General features: G+C 32.3%; 1 protein-coding gene across 1 annotated transcript in view; it reads left to right on the forward strand.

Annotated features, from left to right (window-relative positions):
- Nucleotides 1-1,252: 1,252 nt before the first annotated feature.
- The window catches only part of LOC145319908 (uncharacterized), a 29,590-nt gene continuing 8,169 nt past the window's right edge, over nucleotides 1,253-22,673 (forward strand). The window contains exons 1-7 of the mRNA XM_080162309.1: nucleotides 1,253-1,665; nucleotides 4,928-5,081; nucleotides 5,403-5,487; nucleotides 6,306-6,421; nucleotides 6,869-6,916; nucleotides 19,070-19,145; nucleotides 22,528-22,585. Coding sequence (XP_080018435.1) covers nucleotides 1,578-1,665; nucleotides 4,928-5,081; nucleotides 5,403-5,487; nucleotides 6,306-6,421; nucleotides 6,869-6,916; nucleotides 19,070-19,145; nucleotides 22,528-22,585 — 625 coding nt within the window. The 5' untranslated portion in view covers nucleotides 1,253-1,577. The remainder of the gene's footprint in view (nucleotides 1,666-4,927; nucleotides 5,082-5,402; nucleotides 5,488-6,305; nucleotides 6,422-6,868; nucleotides 6,917-19,069; nucleotides 19,146-22,527; nucleotides 22,586-22,673) is intronic.

Below are 22,673 nucleotides of genomic sequence, written 5' to 3' on the forward strand. Positions count from 1 at the left end.
TACTCGTATGCCGGGACAGAGGAACTAGCGCAGAGAAAGATCTGCTGCCCAGTTGACCGATAACTCGAGCAGAGCTAGGTCAGACGAGGCTGTAAATGCGTGTGTGTATTTGTGTTGCGCGCTACACACACACACACACACAGCAGAGTGTGACTCAAGTTAAATCTGCCCTTGAAAAAAAATGTTCTAAAATAAAGACACAAAATCCGGGAGAAAATGTTTTGAGAAAAATAAAAATAATACAACAGTGTCTTGTTTTGTGATTATTATCATTACAAGAAAAAGTAAACCTTGAATTTTAAGTTTGTTTCTCTAAAGCAAACGCAAATAAATACTTTTTTTTGTGACCTAATAACGTGAGAAAAAGTGAAAAAGTCTTATAATCAATCAAGTGAAATGTACGTAGAGAAAACACATAATACTGTTTTGTCATTTTTTTTCTCAGTTTCAGCAAAGTGCATTTTAGAGGATTACACTTATACGTACATATATGTTAGTTACATCATAATGATTTTTTAAAATATGTTTTAAAAAGATGGAGGTTGGTTATATATATATTTATTAAAAATTTTAGAATCCTAAAAAATAAATTTGAATTCTCAATATGAACTTTTCTTTACTCTCCCTTTATATTAAAATATATCTTCCGTATGAAATTTATCCCTTTATTAAAGTAACAGTATAACTGTGAGTCTGTGTATCTGCACCGCAGGATCTCGGTAACCGCAGGACCGATTGGTCCTAAAAAAGTTTAAAACCATATTAGAAGGTACCACAAGAAATGCGCCTAAAAAAATACCCCTTCAATTTTAAAACTTGTCTGAAAACTAAAATATAAAGTTTCCTTTCAACAAATGCCCCTAGAGGCCTCTAAGGGCATAGCTACTATTCAATAACTTAGAAACTTAGCCAGTTGTGGACTTTTTTTAGGCTTTTGGCAGCGGATAAATAAATTTGGGAAGCTGTTTATTTTTAAAGTGTCTATAAAAATGACATCATACAATACCAATGACCAATGATAGGCCAATACACAGACTAAATTACCAATGGCAGGTCAGTATACATTTTAATTGGCCAATAGTAGGCCAGTATGACGTCATTTTCATAGGCACAATAAAAATCGTCTGGGGTTGGACACTGTATCAGCTTCACTAAGTATCGTTGCTACTACATACATTTCATACAATTGAATAAACCTCCGTATTGATATTAGTAAATAGTTATTTAACTAGCATTACTATGATATGTTTAGTTTTTTTAAATAGCTGTACATATGGACATGATTGTCATAGTTTTTATTGATTCTATTATTTTTCAGTTATCAATAAAATGATAATATTGTTTTATTTGTTATATACAAAAGGTGATTAAATATACAAAAAAAAAGGCTGAAAATGATAATTATCCAAACAAAATGATTTTTCAGCATTTTAAGTCATAAACGTTGAATACAGAAATCATTAAAGAGTGAAAATAAAAAAAAATACTTAACATGATTGCTACTATGTTTTAAATATAAACAAGAAAGTATAAATCCATTTGTGATGTAAAGTGTAAATACACTAAAAGTTATAATAATGAGTTTGGTAGATAGAGATATAAGCTGTGCGGCGACAGTAATTCCATCCATAGCTGTACTGCCCAGCACACCGACATCGGATATTGGTAAGTTTATCTAATTTATGAGCTTGTGAAATTTACAAAGAAGATAAAGTATATAATAGAATCCAATTATCCAGGTAGACGATTCTGCCTGGCTAGCCTGAAATAAAATTGGAACTTTTGAACGTCCCAAAAGTTATTATGGCTTTTGGTAAAATCGCATCATTACAGAAATTATTAAGATAATTACTTAATTAAATGCCTTTTTTTAATAATTTACTGAAAGTCATAATGCCTGGCATTCGGCCATTCACATGGATTAAAACTTTAAATAATGTGCAAAACCATGTACAAAATTGAATTTAAACACGAATTTACTAAAAAATGACTAAGAAATATTTGGACAAAAATAATGATATTGGCACATTTGATATATTTTCTTTTCAAACAGTATTATTTCAGTTTTGTCCAAACTGGACAATCGTACAATTCAAGTTGGTTATAAGTTTTTTATTTACTTTTCTTCAATTTTCCAAGATATATTTGAGGTTTTCAATTCTATACTTTATCTTCTATGGAAATTTATCTGTGTTTTTTTTCTTATATAATTTATACAAAAAAACCGTTTCCCCCTAAAAAAATATTTTTTTATAGGTAATTAAAATTCAAGACGCTGATATCTCCATAAATACAATAATGTCTCACCCCCTTCCCCATTCGTGTTAGTGATCTTAATAGACAAAAATCCTTATACTAAAGTAACAGGATGTTTGTGTGTCTGTGCGTTTGTTTGTACCGAAGGATCTCGCTAACCACTGAACCGATCGGGTTCTCCTTAACAGGGTAGCTTCTCATAGGTCCCGGAAAGGTTTATTTTCTTGGGGGTTGGGGTACCCCCAACCCACTCAAAAAATGAAAAATCCCCCCTCAAAATTTTTTAAATTTTTTTTTAACCAAAATTAAAAATTAGGGGGCACCCGGCACCCCCCCCCCCCCCCAATAAAAAAATCTAAAATAAGAAATTGAGTTATCAAATTCCACTCTCCTCTCCTCAAGTACCCCTAGAGGCCTCTAGGGACGTAGCCGTTAGTTTTAAATATATCCATAACTTTTCATATAGATTGATTAAAACATGTAAGAAATATGCTGTTGTTGTTTTGATGTTAGCTTTGAAAAATATTACCCTGACCTCCTTTTCTCTAGACTTCCTTAAGTATTGAGCATTCAAATCCTATATCCTATTACTAGCGGCTACGCCCCTAGAGGCCTCTAGGGGCATTTGAGGAGGAGAGAGTCGAATTTAATAATTCAATTTCTTATTTTAGATTTTAAAAGAAAAAGTAAAAAAAAATTACGTTTTTCGTTGAACTCTCTTTCTAAAATTGATAAATTAAAAAAAAAATTAATTTCTCTATGGAGTGTGGTGGTACCCTCCCCCAAAATAGTTATAAACCTTCCCGGGACATATGAGAATCTACCCTGTTAAGGAAAACCCGATCGGTTCAGCGGTTAGCGAGATCCTTCGGTAAAAACAAACACACAGACACACAGATACACAGACAGACACACAAACATCCTGTTACTTTAGTATCCTTATACTAAAGTAACAGGATGTTTGTCTGTCTGTCTGTGTGTACCGAAGGATCTCGCTAACCGCTAAACCGATCGGGTTCTCCTTAACAGGGTAGATTCTCATATGTCCTGGGAAGGTTTTTAACTATTTTGGGGGAGGGTACTACCACCCTCCCAAAAGAAATGACAAAAAAATTGAAAATTTTCTTAAAATCTGGGAGACTTCAGCGTCAAATAAGTTGGTATCGTACATAAAAAACTTACTTTAACAAACAAAAACATTTAAAGTGCCACTAGAGGCCTCTAGGGGCGTAGCCGCTAGTAAGGATATAAAGTAGTAAGCTTTGTTGTCTGTAGCTTAAGATTTTGATAACTACTGTACCTATTGAGTTCTCTGTTTTATGGAAGCTTCTTATAGGTTCCTGGATAGTTTTAGGCTATCTAATTTTTATATCTAAGTTAGGTTTTAGGCTATTTTACTAATATCCTTACTCCTTTAAATACAGAGCTCCTAGATGCTTGGAGCGCAGCTGCTCGTATAATACAAAGTAGAATTATGTCTGTCCGTCCGTCCGTCTGTATATCTCTGAAGCTTAAGATCTCGATAACAGCTACTTGGATTGGGTTCTACTTTTCTCTAATATAATTATTGGTCCTACGGTGGTTTTAAGCCATTTTGTTGAGGATTGGACACCTCTGACCCCACCCCCCCAAAAAAAGATATGAGTCATATGTGGACATGATTAAATAGTCCCAAAGAAAACGATTATTTTCTGTCTAAAACAAAAATGTTTGAAAGACTATGAAAAATAAGTTTTTTTTCGTTTAAAATACCTACACAATACAATTATTTGGAACATATTTATAAAAAAATAATAAAGTATCTAAAATCAAAACTAGAAATAGCAATATAATTAATATCATAATTTTTTGCAATTATTTTTTTCTCTCATTGCCAAGAGATTAAGATTTCTGACCTTTATGCCCTTAAAGAATTCTAATAAATTAGATGTAGAATATCGTGGATATTATGACAGGGGAAAATTGTCATCAATTTAGATTGCCTTTTCTCCTCTCATTTAATGGTCAGTTCGTACATACAATAGGAGGTGAGGGAACGGGGTAAAGGGGGTGGAAGGGGGAAATCATTAATTTAGCCCGCTGCGTGTTTCACTTTATATGAGAACATGAAAATCTCGTTTAAGATACAAGTAATAATATATCCATTCTGTAATATTATTTCTTATCGAATACGTTGTTAAGTTCAAACTGCTGTAAAACAAGAATTAATAAAATTTAATAATTGAATAATGAACACAGTAATAGTGTCTGACTGATTATGACGTAACAAAAAAAATAGCCAATGAGAGGCCGTTATTGACCAATGGTAAAATTTATAGTGGCCTTTCATTGGCTAATTTTTTTGTTACGTCATAATCAGTCAGACACTATTACTGTGTTCTTGAATAATCAGATTATTGTAACTATTTATGATTTTATTATTAGTGGTTGAAATATTTCTCGTTTTTAGTCTTAATTACCCCAGTTATGATAAACAAATTATTACTTAATCTTATTGGTGGAGAGGTTTAGGCACTGTTACTTTTGTACAACCAAATCAAGATTAAATCTTACCCGTGCCCCCCATAACAAAAATAACCTAAAATAACGAACGAAATTAATATTTTAAGAGTATTGCTGTTTACAGCACATTGGCCCTTTCCTCTGTGCAATAATACATTTTTTGTTACAGTTGATGAGGGTGTAGACACCGCGCCTCCTCCCAGCCCCAACCCCCTGTCAAGAAAAAACTCCAAGGGTTCGTCGAGGGAGGGGACACCCATCCTATCCCTGGGAAAAGATGCTGTCAAGGGGGTCCTACTCAGTAAACACAGCTTTGCTACCATAGGAAAACTTTCATTGAAAGATTAAATCAATACTTTGCCTTGAAAAAGTTATTTTAACGCAAATAAAGAGATGAAAAAATCATAATGAATTTGATGACATTAGGTTACAAAATGTCACCAAACAAAAGTGAGGGTTAAATTTAACAAGTTCAATACCTCCACCAATCAAAAACACATTGTTTTAAATCCATTTTATTATTACTAATTATGTATTGTTATTTTTAACATGAATTACTAAATTTATTTTTGATTAGCGAATAATTATATATTTTATATGCTTATGCATTTTTGGATCAATGAAAGCTGTTGAAAAAAAAACTCAGGTAAAAGGAAAGGATTTTCCCGGAAGCCATCCAGCTGGAGACATCCTGGTGGGACTGTGTCGGAAACTGAAGAAACTGACTTCAGGAAAATTTACATTAAATTTCATGGATCTACTGCAGTTCACGGTAAAATATTGCTGGTAACGAATATTGCCAAAAATCTATGAATTTTAAAGGCTGCTAGCTGCCAAACGGCTGAACGTACAGATCATACCCGCACACCATTTTAAGCGGTATATGAAGGCCTACAAATAGCCAAGAGCCAATGATGCACAGGAAAAGCTTCACTGAAGAAAAAACGCGTAAAATAGGCCTTTTTCGCGCATTTCTCAGCACTGCGAGATAATTATGCATTATTGATTTATGGCTATTCCAGATTATTTGTAGGCCTTCTTATGCTGCTTTAAACAGTGTGCGGGCATGATCTGTACGTTCAGCCGTTTGGCAGCTAGCAGCCTTTAAAATTCATAGATTTTTGGCAACATTCGTTACCAGCAATATTTTACCGTGAACTGCAGTAGATACAATTAAATATTTTTACATTTAATCAGATGTGAAAAAGACATTAGAGACTAGTACATAATAAAAGAATACAATATACGGGATAAAACAAGAAAATAGAAGCTCTTTGGCCGAAAAATCCCTAATGACGTCATATCAAAATAATACACTATTCTAATATTGCGTCATTCGGGATACATTGGCTAAAAGTTTTCTAAATTTATTCACTTTTTATAGGTTTTAGATACGGAAAGTGTCATGAGTGACGTCATAAAATACGTCTAGATCTTCTACTTCTCCTCTCATCCCTCCTTTATAGTTGGATTGTTATGACGTCACACATGACACTTTCCGTATATCTCCGGTTAGGGTTATTGTTAAAATTTGTGTAAACTTGTGTAGTGAGTATGAGACAGATGCTGAGGCTGGGAGTACAGGGGAGAGGAGTAAGCATGGCAGGGAGGAGAAGAAGGGACCCAGGCATGTTCATAGCTTCACATTCTCTTCCCTTTCTAGGTAATACAAATATATAATGCGAGGTAGGTGGGGTGCTTTAATTTGCATGATTTCAAACCTTTAATGTCAAGGTACAATGTTCTTTAGCATATAACATTAGGATCTTAAGTGATAAAACACACGATGATAAATGGATATACATCCCCCATGATAATAAACAAAATTACCACTTCCATGAATTAAAATTACTGGTTGAAAAATTTAAACACTATTTGTTTGGATCCAGCCAATCAAAATTCAGTAGAAGTTTTTAAGGCAATGGATCAGATTGCGCTGTTTAAAACTTTGGATACCATCCCTGAGATCCTATAGAGACGATTAAAATAGTAACTAGTGTTATTGATAGACTATAGTTGATTCATTTACATAATTCAATTTAAATTTAGTGATTTACATAATAATAATAAACATTCAATTCAAATTCAGGAAATAATTTCAATTGTTTAGATTTAGAAGTAAATATTCAGAGAAGAATTCAAAAGAAGAATTATCGAGGTAAATATTATTTAAAAGTAGCGCAGCTACTCGGGAACGTTCATCCGTTCATCCGTCCAAAGACACGATCAATAAGTTTCATAATTGTGCTTGTCTTATATTAATTTCTGCAGGGAGTAAGGGAGGGGACAATGGACAAATAACTACTCGTTGTGTTAGTTTTGAAAATAGCAGACGGGGAAAGGGAGAGGGGAGGTGGGGGCAAGGGAAATAAACAGAATAAAAAGGGGCAGTCATATTCTTGCCCAAACAGCTAGCAGCTGGCCGGGACCAATAATCTTGTAATATAAAAATCACACCATAAAACCTCAATATATTTCATCAAAAACAAGTTGTGATTTCACTTTACATGACGCTATGGAAATCTATTATTTAATTAACAATCCCTTTAAAATTTCCTCATAATTATTTGGATTAATCTGGATTTCATGGCCTTTCTTTGATAACTCTTAAATTGAATTAATTGCCCATTGTCCCCTCCGTTACTCCCTGAATTTCTGACAAAACTTTTATCTTTCTAAATAAGTACAGACTGACTGATAATTCAATAGTTGATGATTTGCTGATAAGAAAGGGGATCTCTTCAATATTTTCAGAAGCTTATCTTTTATACCATCCTTACTCGTGCCATTTTCCCGCATAAATCTCACATAATTTTTTGGTGGAGACGAACGGATAAAGTCAGTTATATAACAAATTCTTATTTATTATTTGACAAAATATTCCATTTTTATCTATCTCACAATCTTATGTTAACAGCAGAGTAGATCACGTTTCTACTATTGCGCCAAAGACGGATAAACATACGGACAAATTAGCAGGGATCGGAAGCCGCGCGTAAGCCGCGTGTAAGCCTCAGTGAAATCGTCATTTTATCACTATAAAATTTAGCTGGATGTATAAAACTGTCTCTTTAGTAGACAATCCTTCTTTCAAAAATTTCTTTTTCTGCTCACAAGCAGGTTTAAAACTGAGGCTTATGCGCTGCTGAGGCGCGGCTTCCGAACCCTGAAAATTAGGTTATTTGGTTGGTTTTCTATTCAAAGTACAAGTCCAACCTTATAACCTTTGATTAATTAATTTTAGGCAAAATTCTGCTCAAGAAGAAGAAACAAGGAAACAATAGAATAGATATATTAAACCTTTAGTAGTAAAGCTACTCAATAATTTTATTTGTATGTCTGCCTGTCTGTCAAAACCATTGGAGAAATTAGATTTTCTCAGTTGTAGGGAAGAATTTTGTGTGTCTGTTACCAAATGACCAATCTGTTTTTAATTTGTTCGTTTTTCTGGCTGTCATAATATAAAATTTCAAGATAAATTGTTGTTACTTTGTCTCTTTTAAAGATTAACACCTACTCAATGAAAATTCATTTATTTGGGAAATTGTAAGAAAATGAATCCTCAATTCTAAAGAGGATTTTTCTGGTATATTCTCTTTCATAGCAACGCCAATTAAGGGGCGTTTCGTCGTATTTTTGCAGTAGCTTTTCTCCTATTTCAAGCCCCTGCAGGGGACTCTAACCCTGTGGGGCAATCACCTAACCCAACTTAACCTAACCTAACCTAAAAAAAACTTATCAAAAGCTACTGTGAAAGTACGACGAAACGCCTATTAAGGGGCGTTACCACAGAATGAACTATACCTTTTTATGGGACATTGATGTTACTTTATTTCTTTTAAAGATAGAAAATCTATTTATTTTAGAAAATGTAAGAAAATGAATCCTCAATTTTAAAGAGGATTTTCTTAATTAATCTAAACATCATCTGTTGGAATTTTCGCACTATTCTTTTTTTTAATTTTTGTTATTCATACTTATTTTTGGTTTATAGTTAGGTCAGCATAATACAGGGATAGTTTTCTTTCTCATTTCTACATCAATCTCTTACTACTTTGCGTAGAGATTTTGCATAGCAAATGAAAAGCACCTTTAAAAAAGTACAATAATTGTGTACAGTTAAAGTAGTACAAATGTACAGTGAAAAAATTGGGACATTATTTGAAGTAGCAACAGGCTTTTAAAAAATTTCTACATTAGTAACACTGAACAGTATTCTGTAAAAAAAAATACAAAATTGAATAAAGAAAGTGTTACAAAGAATTGAAAAAATTTAATAAATCCTACTCTTTATAGAAAGTAGATGATTAAACCAACAACGAAATTATTATTTTTTTAAGTCTCGAAACTTCAGCTATCGCTGGGTGCCAACACTTTTTAGGTTTTAGGCTGTTGGGTGGCGAATGCGACACCTCCCCCAATAACTTTCTTTTCAAAACAAAAATAAATGTTTATGGTTACTTAGACCCTAGAGACGATGCACCTTTTTATACAGAGCTAAAAAAATAGATTTTAGAATTTTTGACAGTTCAAGATCAATTAACTTGGTCGGTTATTTGGCTTTAAAGGCTTTCAATCGTCATCCGCATTAGATTGAAACATCGAAATTGTGACTTAACTGCGGCAGATTTTGATACTGCGGCTCAAATTAGCTGCGGCTTTGCTTTCAGGCTTTCAATCGTCATCCGCATCAGATTAAAAAATCGATAACTGCGGCAGATTATGAACTGCGGCTCAAATTAGCTGCGGGTTGTTTATCAAAACAAAGGTCCATGTCCTTGACACTTAGTTAATGAGGAGGAAAATCAAATTATTTTCTCAAATTTTAGAACAGTCACATTCTTCTTATTAAGATTTTAGTAAAAAAAGTCACAAAAGGATGACAAAATTTTAAAAGCGAAGCTTTGCAAAGCATAAAAGTAATGATTTTTAACTAAATGACAGTTTTTAATATTAAAATAAAAGTTTTAGAAATGCTACAATACCTAACGTTATGGAAATTCCGTTCAAGATTTGAAAACAATATGACGATTCTAACATGCACATGGGAATAGCGCCTTATATAAAAACGAAGAATTTAATTGTATAATATAAACAATTTTATATAAGAAATTTATTTTTTTGCCCTTTTTTACACTTCACATAAATAAATTTTGCAATGTTTTTTATCTTATAATTTGCGTTTAATCCACTTTTAGATTTAAACCTTATATTGAACATTCTTAAATGAATTTGAATTTAATATTTTACTATAAGGCTGCAACTACAGCATCTAGAGGCTTTTTTATTCAAAAGGAAAGTTGAAGACAAAAAATAGCCTTAAAAAATACGTCCTTACTGCTTCTCCTAATACTAGTGGTTGCGCCCCTATCATCTGGTGGTTCTTTATTCAAAGGGGAGAGAAAATAGCTTACAACCATTCCACGACTTAAAATATAATAATAGCCTAAAACCATCACAGGACCTATGTTAAGCTTACCTAAAATAAAGTTAAGCTTACCTAGAACAAAGAACTAGTTATTGAGATCTTTAGCAACCAACAAAAAAATCCTTACTACTTTTTAAGTCATCGTTTATTTTAGCGATCAGAAATTTAAGGTTGGTGGTATTTTTTAAGAAGTCGAATTTTAGCATACAACTTTATAAAGCAGTATTTTTAGCGTACGGACAAACTCTTTTAAAAGTAGCTGCACTAAAAAATGTTTATTTTTTTAGTAGAAATTTAGATATTAATATTTCATGTTTAATAAGAATTTATTTTGATAAATCGATTGGTAAATTTTTTACGTGTGATGTTAGCGAGTAATTGGTCTAATAATTTGATTAATTATCTAAAGTTTGTGTTTGGACGTCAGTACGCCATCCATTTTTTGTATATTTATGAAAAAGAATCGTCTAATCTTAATAAAACTTGATAGAAATATTTTTAAAAGCAATTTGCCTATAACAAGATTATGATATTTTGCAGGAAAAGAGGGCCTTCTTTACGTCTTTAATCTTTTTTTTGTCTCTCAATTATAAGCAATATTTTATATTTTTATGTAATTACAGTTATAATAATTGAAGCTTAGCTACTATTCATCTCTATCACAATATGTCAATATTAAATCTACATTTTTATGGATGTTATTATCCTTGCCATACATTTATTTTGATAAGATCGATAAATTTTTTTAATTATTTTAAATTTATGATTTTTAAGGATTTAATTTAAGGAGTTGTTATTCTATACATTGAGTTTATAAAGTGTTATATAAGCAGGGTGTTCTAAAACTCATATGAAAATGATAAACGGTGATAGTCTCTGGATGTTTCTACGTTTACTAGAAACTTGGATTACGAGACTTTCACATTAATTCCTTTTATATAAATCAGAGGTTGCTGTTCAGCCAATTAATTCCATTTAAAATTGCTGAAACTTAAATATTTTGTTGGCGTAGAGTTAGCGTAAAACTTATTTTTAAAGTAATCAAGGGAAATGAGTAAGAAGGGGGAGAAAAAAGAGAATGGGGTTGTGGGGAAATTTTTACTTGGAGTTGTTTGTCAGAATCATATTCCCTTTTCCCTGGTATAAGTTTATTCTGATTGTTATTTACCAGTGGTGGCAAGATTGAAGTGAAGAGAATTACCTCCCCTGCCAGGTAATACATGTTTTTTTTATTTAAAAAGTTATTTTCCAAAGACATATAGATTTTACTTTTTAAAAGCGAAGCTTTTCTATAATTAGGGTCGGTCCGTACGTCCGTCCGTACGTCTGAGACAGATAGCTTTTTTCGTTAATTTAGGCATGTTAGAATTGTCCTATCGATTTCAAACTTTGCATGGTGATTCCTGTAGTAGTTAGGTATGATTTAAAAAGCGTAGCAACTCTATAATCATTATCAGAATGTCCGTACGTCCATTTTAAACATGTTGATTTTTTACTTTTTTAACAAAATTTATTTATGTGATCTAATTATCCGAATGTTTTGATTTTTGGTATACTGATTCATGGGACAACAAAGTACAATGTTATAAGCAAAGCAACTCTATAATCAAGTCCTAAAAATGTAAGTATGTCCATAAACATAATCCTGTATCAAGTAGTTTTTCAACAAATTTACTTACAATTTTGCTTCGAATCTTATACTTTTATATTCTGATTATTCAGTTCTGACACTATACAAATGTTAATGTCCGTGTGTCCTATCGTTTAAGATCTTCGCTTTTATGGATGTTGTCATCCTTGTTCTATCAATTCATTTTCTAAGTGCTTTCTTATAATTTAATGGCCCCAAGGGAAAAACAGTTAATGGTCTCCAACAAAATCTTTCTTGTAATACTGTAATAAGCTTAGCAAATCTTACATATCTTAGCAAAACATGCTAGAATTTAATTACTATTGATTTGTTTGATATTGTGATTTCTAGCACAACTAGGTACTTGGTTAACTTGCGGATCATCTCTTGAATTATAACATATCATATATAAATCTATTCAGGTTTAGTATGAAATAAACCCGCGACCGTGGCTCAACACGTAGCGCATCCGCTCGTCGTCTGGAAGGTGATAGGTTCGACGTTAAAAATGGTTCCCACTGCTACTATGTCAGATGCGCGACGTAAATAGTTAGAGTGGGGGAAATGCCTTGGCCCAAAACAGGCGCAATTAGCTACCATGCACAGTTGGGACTTCTCAGACAAAGGTCGTGCATCTCAGAGAGTTGGTTGTCTGATGGGTGATTGGACGCTTTACACCGCAATCATAAGTATTGTATGTATGTTCCAAGGTGCGTGGAGAGAGGTCTAGTACCCGAAGTGACATCTAGCCCCCTAGAGTCTTTAACTCTTTTTATTATAAAATAAGAAAGTTTTAGTTTAATCTTTATTTTAATGAATTATAGAAAGTTTGACTTTTAAATCGCATTTAATAGACAATAGTCATTCAATTATGGAAGTGAAAAAGAATGTTTTTCCCTGCCAAAACTGGAGGCGTTAAGTTTACATACATTTTTGTCGACAATAATATCGATTTGGTAATGGCTGATATATTATCGACATGTTAATATTATATTGACAAAATAAACCTTGACTATATGGGATGAATTAAAAGTGGTCATGGCTGACATAATATCACCATGTTAATATTATAATGACAATATAAACCATGACTATATGGGATGAATTAAAAGTGGTCATAGCTGATATATTATCGACATGTTAATATTATATTGACAATATAAACCTTGACTATATGGGATGAATTAAAAGTTTTCATGGCTGATATATTATCGACATGTTAATATTATAATGACAATATAAACCATGATTATATGGGATGAATTAAAAGTGGTCATAGCTGATATATTATCGACATGTTAATATTATATTGACAATATAAACCTTGACTATATGGGATGAATTAAAAGTTTTCATGGCTGATATATTATCGACATGCTAATATTATAATGACAATATAAACCTTGACTATATGGGATGAAATAAAAGTGGTCATGGCTGATATATTATCGACATGTTAATATTATAATGACAATATAAACCTTGACTATATGGGATGAAACTAGAGTTGGCTCGATATAATTATCTCCCTATTGGCTAGTTTTCTATATGCATATCTATTTCTCAATAAATCTATTTTCCTCACCCGGCATTACTATCTAAAAGAAAGTAAATATTTAATAATTTAAATGATTTTTAAAAGATTTTTTAAATTATATTTTTTTCTTTACATTACCATCACCAAAGGGTTAATGATGATGATTACAATTTTAGTTTAATATTTGAACACACAAAATGTCGCCACAATCGAATTCTTTTAAAACATAGTTTTCTTAAATTTATCATATTATAAATTTAAATTTTCTTTTTTATGATTAGAAATTAAATACATCAATATAAGGTAAATAGCAACATGAAATGAAAAAAATGAATTTATTTTTAATAAAGTAAAATAATGGGTCTTATCGTTCTGGGCAATGAGAGTTTATTATGGATTATTGGAGCACTATGAGTTATAATCATATATTCCTTGGAAAACTTGAGCTCGTTTATAGACATTTATTTTAAAAATTGGAAGATTTCATTAAATAAAAGTAATTGCAAATATACTTAGTAAATAAAAGTGGTCATGGCTGATATATTATCGACATGTTAATATTATAATGACAATATAAACCTTGACTATATGGGATGAAATAAAAGTGGTCATGGCTGATATATTATCGACATGTTAATATTATAATGACAATATAAACCATGACTATATGGGATGAATTAAAAGTGGTCATGGCTGATATATTATTGACATGTTAATATTATAATGACAATATAAACCTTGACTATATGGGATGAAATAAAAGTGGTCATGGCTGATATATTATCGACATGTTAATATTATAATGACAATATAAACCATGACTATATGGGATGAATTAAAAGTGGTCATGGCTGATATATTATTGACATGTTAATATTATAATGACAATATAAATCTTGATTATATGGGATGAATTAAAAGTTGTCATGGCTGATATATTATCGACATGCTATACTAATATTTAATGACATTATTGCTACATTTTTATGTTGATATATTAACAGCAGAAATATTGACTATGTTAATACTGGGTGGGACTATTAGGAAAAGCATAATTGTCTTCTCGATTAAATTTTGAAAAAAATTCTCTAAAATAATTTCTTGTTGTAGATTAGAATAGTCTCAAAATGTACTTTGATAGTTAACAATATTAATATTTCCAAAAGTAGCGTAGCAATAAGAAGCTTACAATTTTTTAGGAATTAAAAATAAAACAGAATAGCATAAAAAATAATTTTAGATTCTAAATTTTGGCGGATTTTGTAGATAAATCACATAATATGACACATTTGTTAGATAGCTCTCAAGTTTTCAGCAATTGATGTTTTTAGATTTTTGCTTGTTCAAAAAGAGATATATAGGAGATTTCTTCTGCTTCCTACTCTAACAGAGTGACGTACTTACATAAAGAGTAGCTGCGCTGCTATTGAGACGGCTAGCGCAGCGATTCTCTTTGGCCTGATCTGGAAATATTTGGCCGTGTGTGTGTGTGTGTGTGTCGTGTTAAAATGAAATTGAATCCTAAACTAAAACTGAAAAGAAAATTTAGAATTCTAGTGGACAGACACACTCAAATATTGCAAGATAAAGGTATGGCTAACACAGAAAAGAAAGAAAGCATTTTAGTAGCCCATATTCTCTTAAATATTGTGCGTCAATTCGTCCTTGTTTATGGTCAGTTTTAAAAATTAGAAGAAAAAAAAACTAAGATTGCTTAACCATTATAACATATAAAGTGATTTATTTACAATACCTGGAAAAAAAATTTAAAACAAAATTTAACAATTTTATAATAATACACGCGACCGTGACTTGGCTCAACACGTAACGCATCCGCTCGTCATCGATAAGGTGATAGTTTCGAATCTGGGCTTTACACCACGTCATAACTAATGACGTTAAAAATAGTTCCTACTTCTGCTATGTCAGGTGCGCGACATTAATAATTATATCTTTTCCCAAAACTAACGCAACTCATTACCATGCACAGTTTGGACTTACAGACAAAAGTCGTACAATCAGATATTTAGTTGTCTGTTGGGTGTTACTTAACCTAATACCCCGGGTGTTTGGACATAAAAAGATATCAATTGACTAATTTTTTATTCGCTGCTGTTCGGTTGTGACGAACCCCAAACTGTCCCAGTTTTGAGCAAGACGATTCCTGTGACGTCATATAAAAAGGGAAGGGGGAAGAAAATCTCTTCCCTTTTCTCCCATCTCTTTTGAAGAGATTTTCTCCCCCCCTTCCCTTTTTCTTTCCCGAAACGTATATGACGTAATTGGAATCGTCTTGCTCAAGACTGGGACAGTTTGGGGTTCGTCTTCGGTTGTTAGATCTAGATTTTTTATAAAAAGCTATGAGATTTAAAATTAAGATAAATATATATTTCATTAAGAAATGAATAATATGAATTATTCCTGACTGAATTTTTAACATATACGCGGACAGAGACAACAAACAGCCAGACAGACACAGACAGAGACAGACAGACAGACAGACAGACAGACACAGACAGACACAGACATAATACAAGCATAATACAAGCATCGTCAGAAAGTCATCACATACACCTATACACATCAACGCACAACACACACACACCTTTACACACACCCATACACACACCCATACACGCACCCATACACACACACACCTATACACACACACCCATACACTCACCAATACACACACACCCATACACACACACAACCATACACACACACCCATACACACACACCCATATACACACACACCCATACACACACACCCATATACACACACACCCATAAACACAATTCACACACCCATATACACACACACCCATACACATACACACCTATACACACACGAACACACCCCTACACACACATAAGCCCACATTCACATCAAACAAACAAAGTATAGATCATATCAAATCAGTCACAAGCATGTATAAATTGTAATTATTCTAAAACTTTTTGCGATATTTACCTAAAAACCGTTTTAAAGTGTATACCAATATACAGTCAGAGATAGGCCAATGAAAGTTAAATTAATCCCTTACAATATAAATTTGTACAGTAGAATCATAGCTTTTAATAATAAAGTGTGGCTGCTGTTTTTTTACTTTACTCTTGGCTTCTCTCCTAGCCTCTAATGCAGTGGTAAAAGCGATAGAGTTGGGGTTATCTGCCCCCCCCCCCCCCGAAACATGTACACGTTGTTTAAAAGATGGGCAGTATTAAGATGCTGTTTCTCGAAATTGTAAGCGGTTATATGTTAGAAGGAATATGTAAACTTCATATCTGAATTTTTGCGATTTGATTTACTTATTTTCTCTCAATGATAAATTCGATGCTTGCATTTTTATCCAATTCGCTATGATATAAAGATTAATTTTTCTCAAATCGCGAAAACTGAGATGTGAATATTGTGCCAACCTTCCAAGAATGCGCATGACAACGTACGACTTCTAGAAACGGCATTTTATTATTGTCCATCGTTTAAAATACCATTTATTAACATGACATTACTTTTTATATTACGCATAATTATGCAACGGTTATGAATTGTTTTTTTGTGAGATTTTTTGTTAAACATTATCGATAAATAAAGAGAACTTTTAAAGCTAAACAGCGAAAGATTAGCTAATTGGTGATTTATATAACGCTATTAGACATAGATGCTCTTATGTGTGCAGAAATTATTGATCTATCTAATTACTTACGTCTAGTGTATTTATCTATTTTCCTAATTACGTTTCTCTTTCTCTCCATTTGTTAAGAAACTTGAAATTCGCATTCATGCAAATGCGTAGATTTGTAATTTGCTAAAAACAAGGATTAAAACATCTAAAGCAAGATTTTAGATATATGTATATTTGGCAGAAAAATGCTTATTTGTCATAGGAATCGCACAAGACAGCCGCGAGAACCACAGATTAAAGGATAAACAGATCATTAAATCGAAATACTCATTTTTTTTATAAGAATCCTTCATATAAGACGATGTGTATACTTAAAAGCAGTTGATGTTAAAGATTTTTTTAAAGTTTGTATTCATAATTGCATTAGAATATCGTTATGTCGATAATATATCAGTTACAGAGTCGCCATAAATAATGTCAATAGTGCCTTCTAATAACGGCAAGTTGCTTTTTATTAGCCATGGCCCCATTATATTTAATGTCATAAAAGAGACAATCAAAATTAATTATCAGCGGAAAGTTCTGACAGGTTTAGGGTGAACACATCACAGTGCATATGAAGGTGCTTTGACTTTAGAGAACCTAAATTGGGACATAGTGTATTTCATTACCCTAGGTTAGGTAACTTCATTTCACTTTTCAATTAAATCTAAAATGCAGCCGTTTTTGATAAAATTAGATTTGAAAATTTCAAGTTCAAATTCACCCACTAGGAGTTATCGCATAACCATGACAAGAAAAGCTAAGATTATTTATTTAAAATTTTGAACAAGTTTGCTTTTATAAAGTTCTTCATAAAACCACTCCTGAAGTGAGTTGATTCATGGCCATTTTTATCAGTTGCTTTGCTAAGGTCACGGAAATTTAGCCTGAAATAAATCATATATATAGGAAAATTATGATGGGTGGGGTGCTTCATTACATTGTGTACCTCCCCAGACATAATCACCCTATAATTACGTGACAAGAGCAGAAAAATATAAACAAGCATTTTCGCGTTAAGATTCAAGTATGACACTAGGGTTGGGCCAGATATTTTTTTGGTCGGATACCGAATACCAGATATCTGGTTCCGGCCGGATATTTGACCAATGTTCGAAATCCGTCAAATTACTGGATATCCAGCCAGATAACCGGATATCCAGCCAGATAACTGTATATCCGGCATTAAAAATCAGCCGGATATCTGGTATCCAGTTAGTTTCAATATCCGGTCGGATATTGAAAATGTCCGAATATCCGGCCGGATATCTCGCCAAACCACATATCCGGCCCAACCCTAGTATAGACTATGACTCATACACCCATGGAGTAAAAGCTTTAAGATTATAATTGGGTGTAGAAAGAATGAATAAGGTGCAAGCAGTGGAAGGGGACATATTATAACAGATTATACTCATTTTAATTCAAGTAATGTTTGTGTTAGAATAAACCTTATCCCCTACTAATTAAAGGGTAAAGTGACGAAATCTATGTAATACTATCAAAACATGATTATTATCGATTTAATTAAATACAATTCTCTGTTTTTTTTCTGTCTGTAAATAAACCTATGTGTGTGTTTTGAGTCTCTAGGGAGTACAAAAAATATTTTAAGACATTTTTATAAGTACACCAAATTAAGAATAGATTTATGTTTTAATTATTAAGTTCTTTAGCCTGTGATAATTTAAAATTTGCAATTTTATAGACAAACTATTAACCAGTCTGTTGAAAAAAAGTTCTGTAAAAATCAACTTTTGGGATCAATTCGGTATAGGAAAAACTTTTTCTATAGAAATAAAGGCAGCTAGCGGCCAAACGGTTGGACGCACTGTCTACAATTTGCTTAGCGAGGTCTACAAACAATCTGAAAGTCTAACGGCTACAGAAAAATTGCGCAAAACGATGTGTGTCTTACCGTTTAGCGGCTATCAGCTTAAAGTAACCAATAAAAGACCTTATTTCATTTATCTGACTTGAAAAGGTGTAATAATTTTTGAAGCACCCAGTAGAACTTGTGTGTGTATATGTTTATTTTTGTTTAGGTCTCCAAATAGGAAACTGAGAGAGGCTACGGATAGGGTCGGGGATAAACTTCGGGCATACGCTCAGAAATTCAAGGTATCAATAGATAGATAGATTGCGTATAAAATGTATATTTAGAAAAGCAGATACTTTTTAATTATGCCATGTCCTTAAGTCCGTCCTAACATAATGAACAAAAATTAGTTTTTTGAAAGAAAAGATTATTGTCCTTACCTTTTCCACTAATTCAAAATTATTTTTCAATGCTTTAGTCTACCAGTAAAGACCTCTAAAACAATAAAAAATTTGTTTGTCTGTTTGTCACTCTTATAAAAAGTGCCCAGATCATTTGTTATAACTTATACGCCAAATGGTTTTTTTTATTATGGCTTAGAACTGGTTCTAATCCAACGAATATTAATCAGTTTCGATGTATGTTTTACTAAATAAATTTTGCGTATCTTGACCATTTTTTCGTGCTTACGGGTTTAGATCTAAACCAAACACAGTGCAAATGAAGGTGCTTTGACTTTTGTGTCAGAACCTAAATTCACCCACTAGGAGTTACCGCATAATCATGACAAGAAAGTTCTCCATAAAACCACTCTTGAAGTGAGTTAATTAATGGCCTTTATCAATTGCTTTGCTAAGGTCACGGAAATTCAGCCTTAAATAAATCATATATAGAGAGGTTTTATGACTGACTTTATAAAAGCAAAGTTGTTCAAAATTTTAAAAAAATAATCTTTGTTTTTCTTGTCATGATTATGCGGTACCTCCTAGTGGGTGAAAATTGAACTTGAAATTTTTAAATCTAATTTTCTGAAAAACCGCTGCATTTTAGATTTTATTGAAAAGTGAAATGAAGTTACCTAACCTAGGGTAATGAAATGCACTATGTCCCAATTTAGGTTCTGACACTAAAGTCAAAGCACCTTCAAAGGCACTGTGTAAAAGAAAATAATTTTTTCTATTTCGAAAATCTGTAGGTTTCTGCGGAAACTAGTCTTGTATAATTAATAAATATTTAAATTTTTAAATTCTTAAGTGTGTAAAATAAATAACCTTTCCTACAACAATGTCAGATTTGATGATAATAGCGTCCAAAACTTGCTGCGCATCTTATGAACATATTTGTCCTTGATATAATACATAGACAAATAGATTGATTAATGAACAGAGATGGGGTTTTAAAAAATGCCGCGTTTTTTCAACAATTTTTTAGACATTGATTGATTGAACGAAGACGATGGGATTTCAACACAGAGTATACAACTTAAGAATTCAAAATTTTAAAATTATTATTTTAGCCATTTGTATAATGTCTAATACAACTTAAATACATTTTCGCTGCATATTTATTAATGCATCTTTTTAGAGCTGTATTAGATATTATACAAATGGCTAAAATAATAACTTTAAAATTTTGAATTCTTAAGTTGTATACTCTGTTAAAATCGTACGGGGGATTGATCTTCAAGATCAAATAAGATTTTTAACAGAGTATACAACTTAAGAATTTAAAATTTTAAAATTTTGAATTCTTAAGTTGTATACTCTGTGTTGAAATCCCATCGTCTTCGTTCACTCAATCAATGTCTAAAAAATTGTCGAAAAAACGCGGCATTTTTTAAAACCCCATCTCAGGAGATAGTCAAAATAACATTAAGAAACGAAGAAAAATATATACAGACTAATTTATAGATAGAAAGTTTTTTTATGAGCATTACGCACAAAATTCGAGATAATTTAACACTTTTTATCAACTGAATAAATACATTGATAAATTATTCTTTGATTCATTTTTAAAGGGGCGGGGGGAAAGATCTCGTATTCCAAACAACTGATTTATATTTTAAGCATAAGTTTGTATCGTCAAATGCTTGTACGAATCAAAAAATATATATTTAAATTTTTGGGCAAAAACACTTCAAGTTTTCATACGATTATCTCAATTATGCCTCTTGATAACTTCGATATGTTCGATATATTTTCAATGATTGAATTAAGAGATCTCTACTAAAGTCACCTCCCTATTTTATAGAGAAAAATATCCAAGAGAAATTTATGTTTCTTTTCTAGGAAATCATTAAAAATCAATGAATAAAATTTCTCTAAAATTTGTACATTCATGTTTTTAGATTTTAGAATTCAACAAATATAAATTAGACAAAATTAGGGAATAGTTATTTCTAGCATCGTATTATAAACGGCTTTCCGCGGATATAGAATGTACAATTATGAGAGTAAAACTAGTTTTTTTAGCCCCGAGGTGCCAAAGGCTCCGGCTAAAAAAACTGGTATTAATCTTATTTTATTTTTATATTCGCAAAAAGCTGGATATAATACGATGCTAGACATAGTTTTTTCGTACGGATGAGAACCGGTTCCTATCCACCGGATTCGAATGAATACGAGAATAGTTATTTCTCGTATCGTATTATAAACGGCTTTCCGCGGATATAGAATGTATAATTATAAGATTAAAACTAGTTTTTTTAGCCCCGTGGTGCCGAAGGCACCGGCTAAAAAAACTAGTTTTAATCTTATGATTGTACATTTCTATATTCGTAGAAAACTAGATATAATACGATGCTAGACATAGTTTTTTCGTATTCATGAGAACCGGTTCCTATCCACCGGATTCAAATGAATACGAGAAAATCAGTTTTATGTTTATGATTATTTTATTCTAATTTATTTATTGGTTAGAAGATGTTAAATAAAATTTTTGAAATTTGTTGTACTCAAAGCATGGTCTATAAACAGGGGCGTCCAAGCTTTTTATTTTGGGGGGGGTAAAAATTTTTGAAGGGGGGGGTAATTCGTTTTTGGGGGGGGGGTAAAATGGCGCGCGAAGCGCGCCGCAAATTTTTTTTCCCCCCCCTCAAAATTTTTACCCCGGGGGTAAAATTTGCTTGGGGGGGGGGTAATTACCCCCCCTGAAATCTGTTGGCAGGGGTAAATTTAGTTTACCCCCCCCCAAAATTTACCCCCGGGGTAAAATTTTTGGGTGAAGGTAATTTAAATTTTATTAAATATATAGTATTAAAAATGCGCGCGAAGCGCGCAAAATTTTTTTTTATTAGAGATTTTTTACTTTGGGGGGGGTATTTACCCCCCCAAAATTGTTTGGGGGGGTAAATACCCCCTCCTAAATGGTTGGGGTAGGGGTAAATTTAAATGGGGGGGGGGGGTGGGGTAAAATGAAAAAAATTTTGGGGGGGGTGTAATCGCCCCATTACCCCCCCCCCCCTTGGACGTCTATGTCTATAAAGATTAGTTTCTCTCATTTTTTCTGCCTGTCTATCTGTAATACAAGTCTTTTCAATTAGCTTTTGTCTACAAGATACCGTATAATAGTCCTAATTGTGAAAGGTACGAAAGCCAACAAATGTGGATAAAATTACCTAAATAGTTTTTAAATTTTATATGGGTAAATAAACAGATGAATAATATTCTTTTTTTTTGTATTTAGGAAAGTAGTAAACACACAGACAAAGATAGACTAGAGGGGAAACGATCTTCAAGTACTGGTAAGATTTTATTTTCACAAAATTGTATTATCTTATAGCAGGAAAGCAACTCTTTAAGTGAAATAAAAGTAAAAAAAAATTTTTTTTG

The sequence above is a fragment of the Acartia tonsa genome, chromosome 5 (genome assembly GCF_053477335.1).
Source record: "Acartia tonsa isolate MP-2025a chromosome 5, ASM5347733v1, whole genome shotgun sequence".
NCBI classification, from domain to species: domain Eukaryota; kingdom Metazoa; phylum Arthropoda; class Copepoda; order Calanoida; family Acartiidae; genus Acartia; species Acartia tonsa.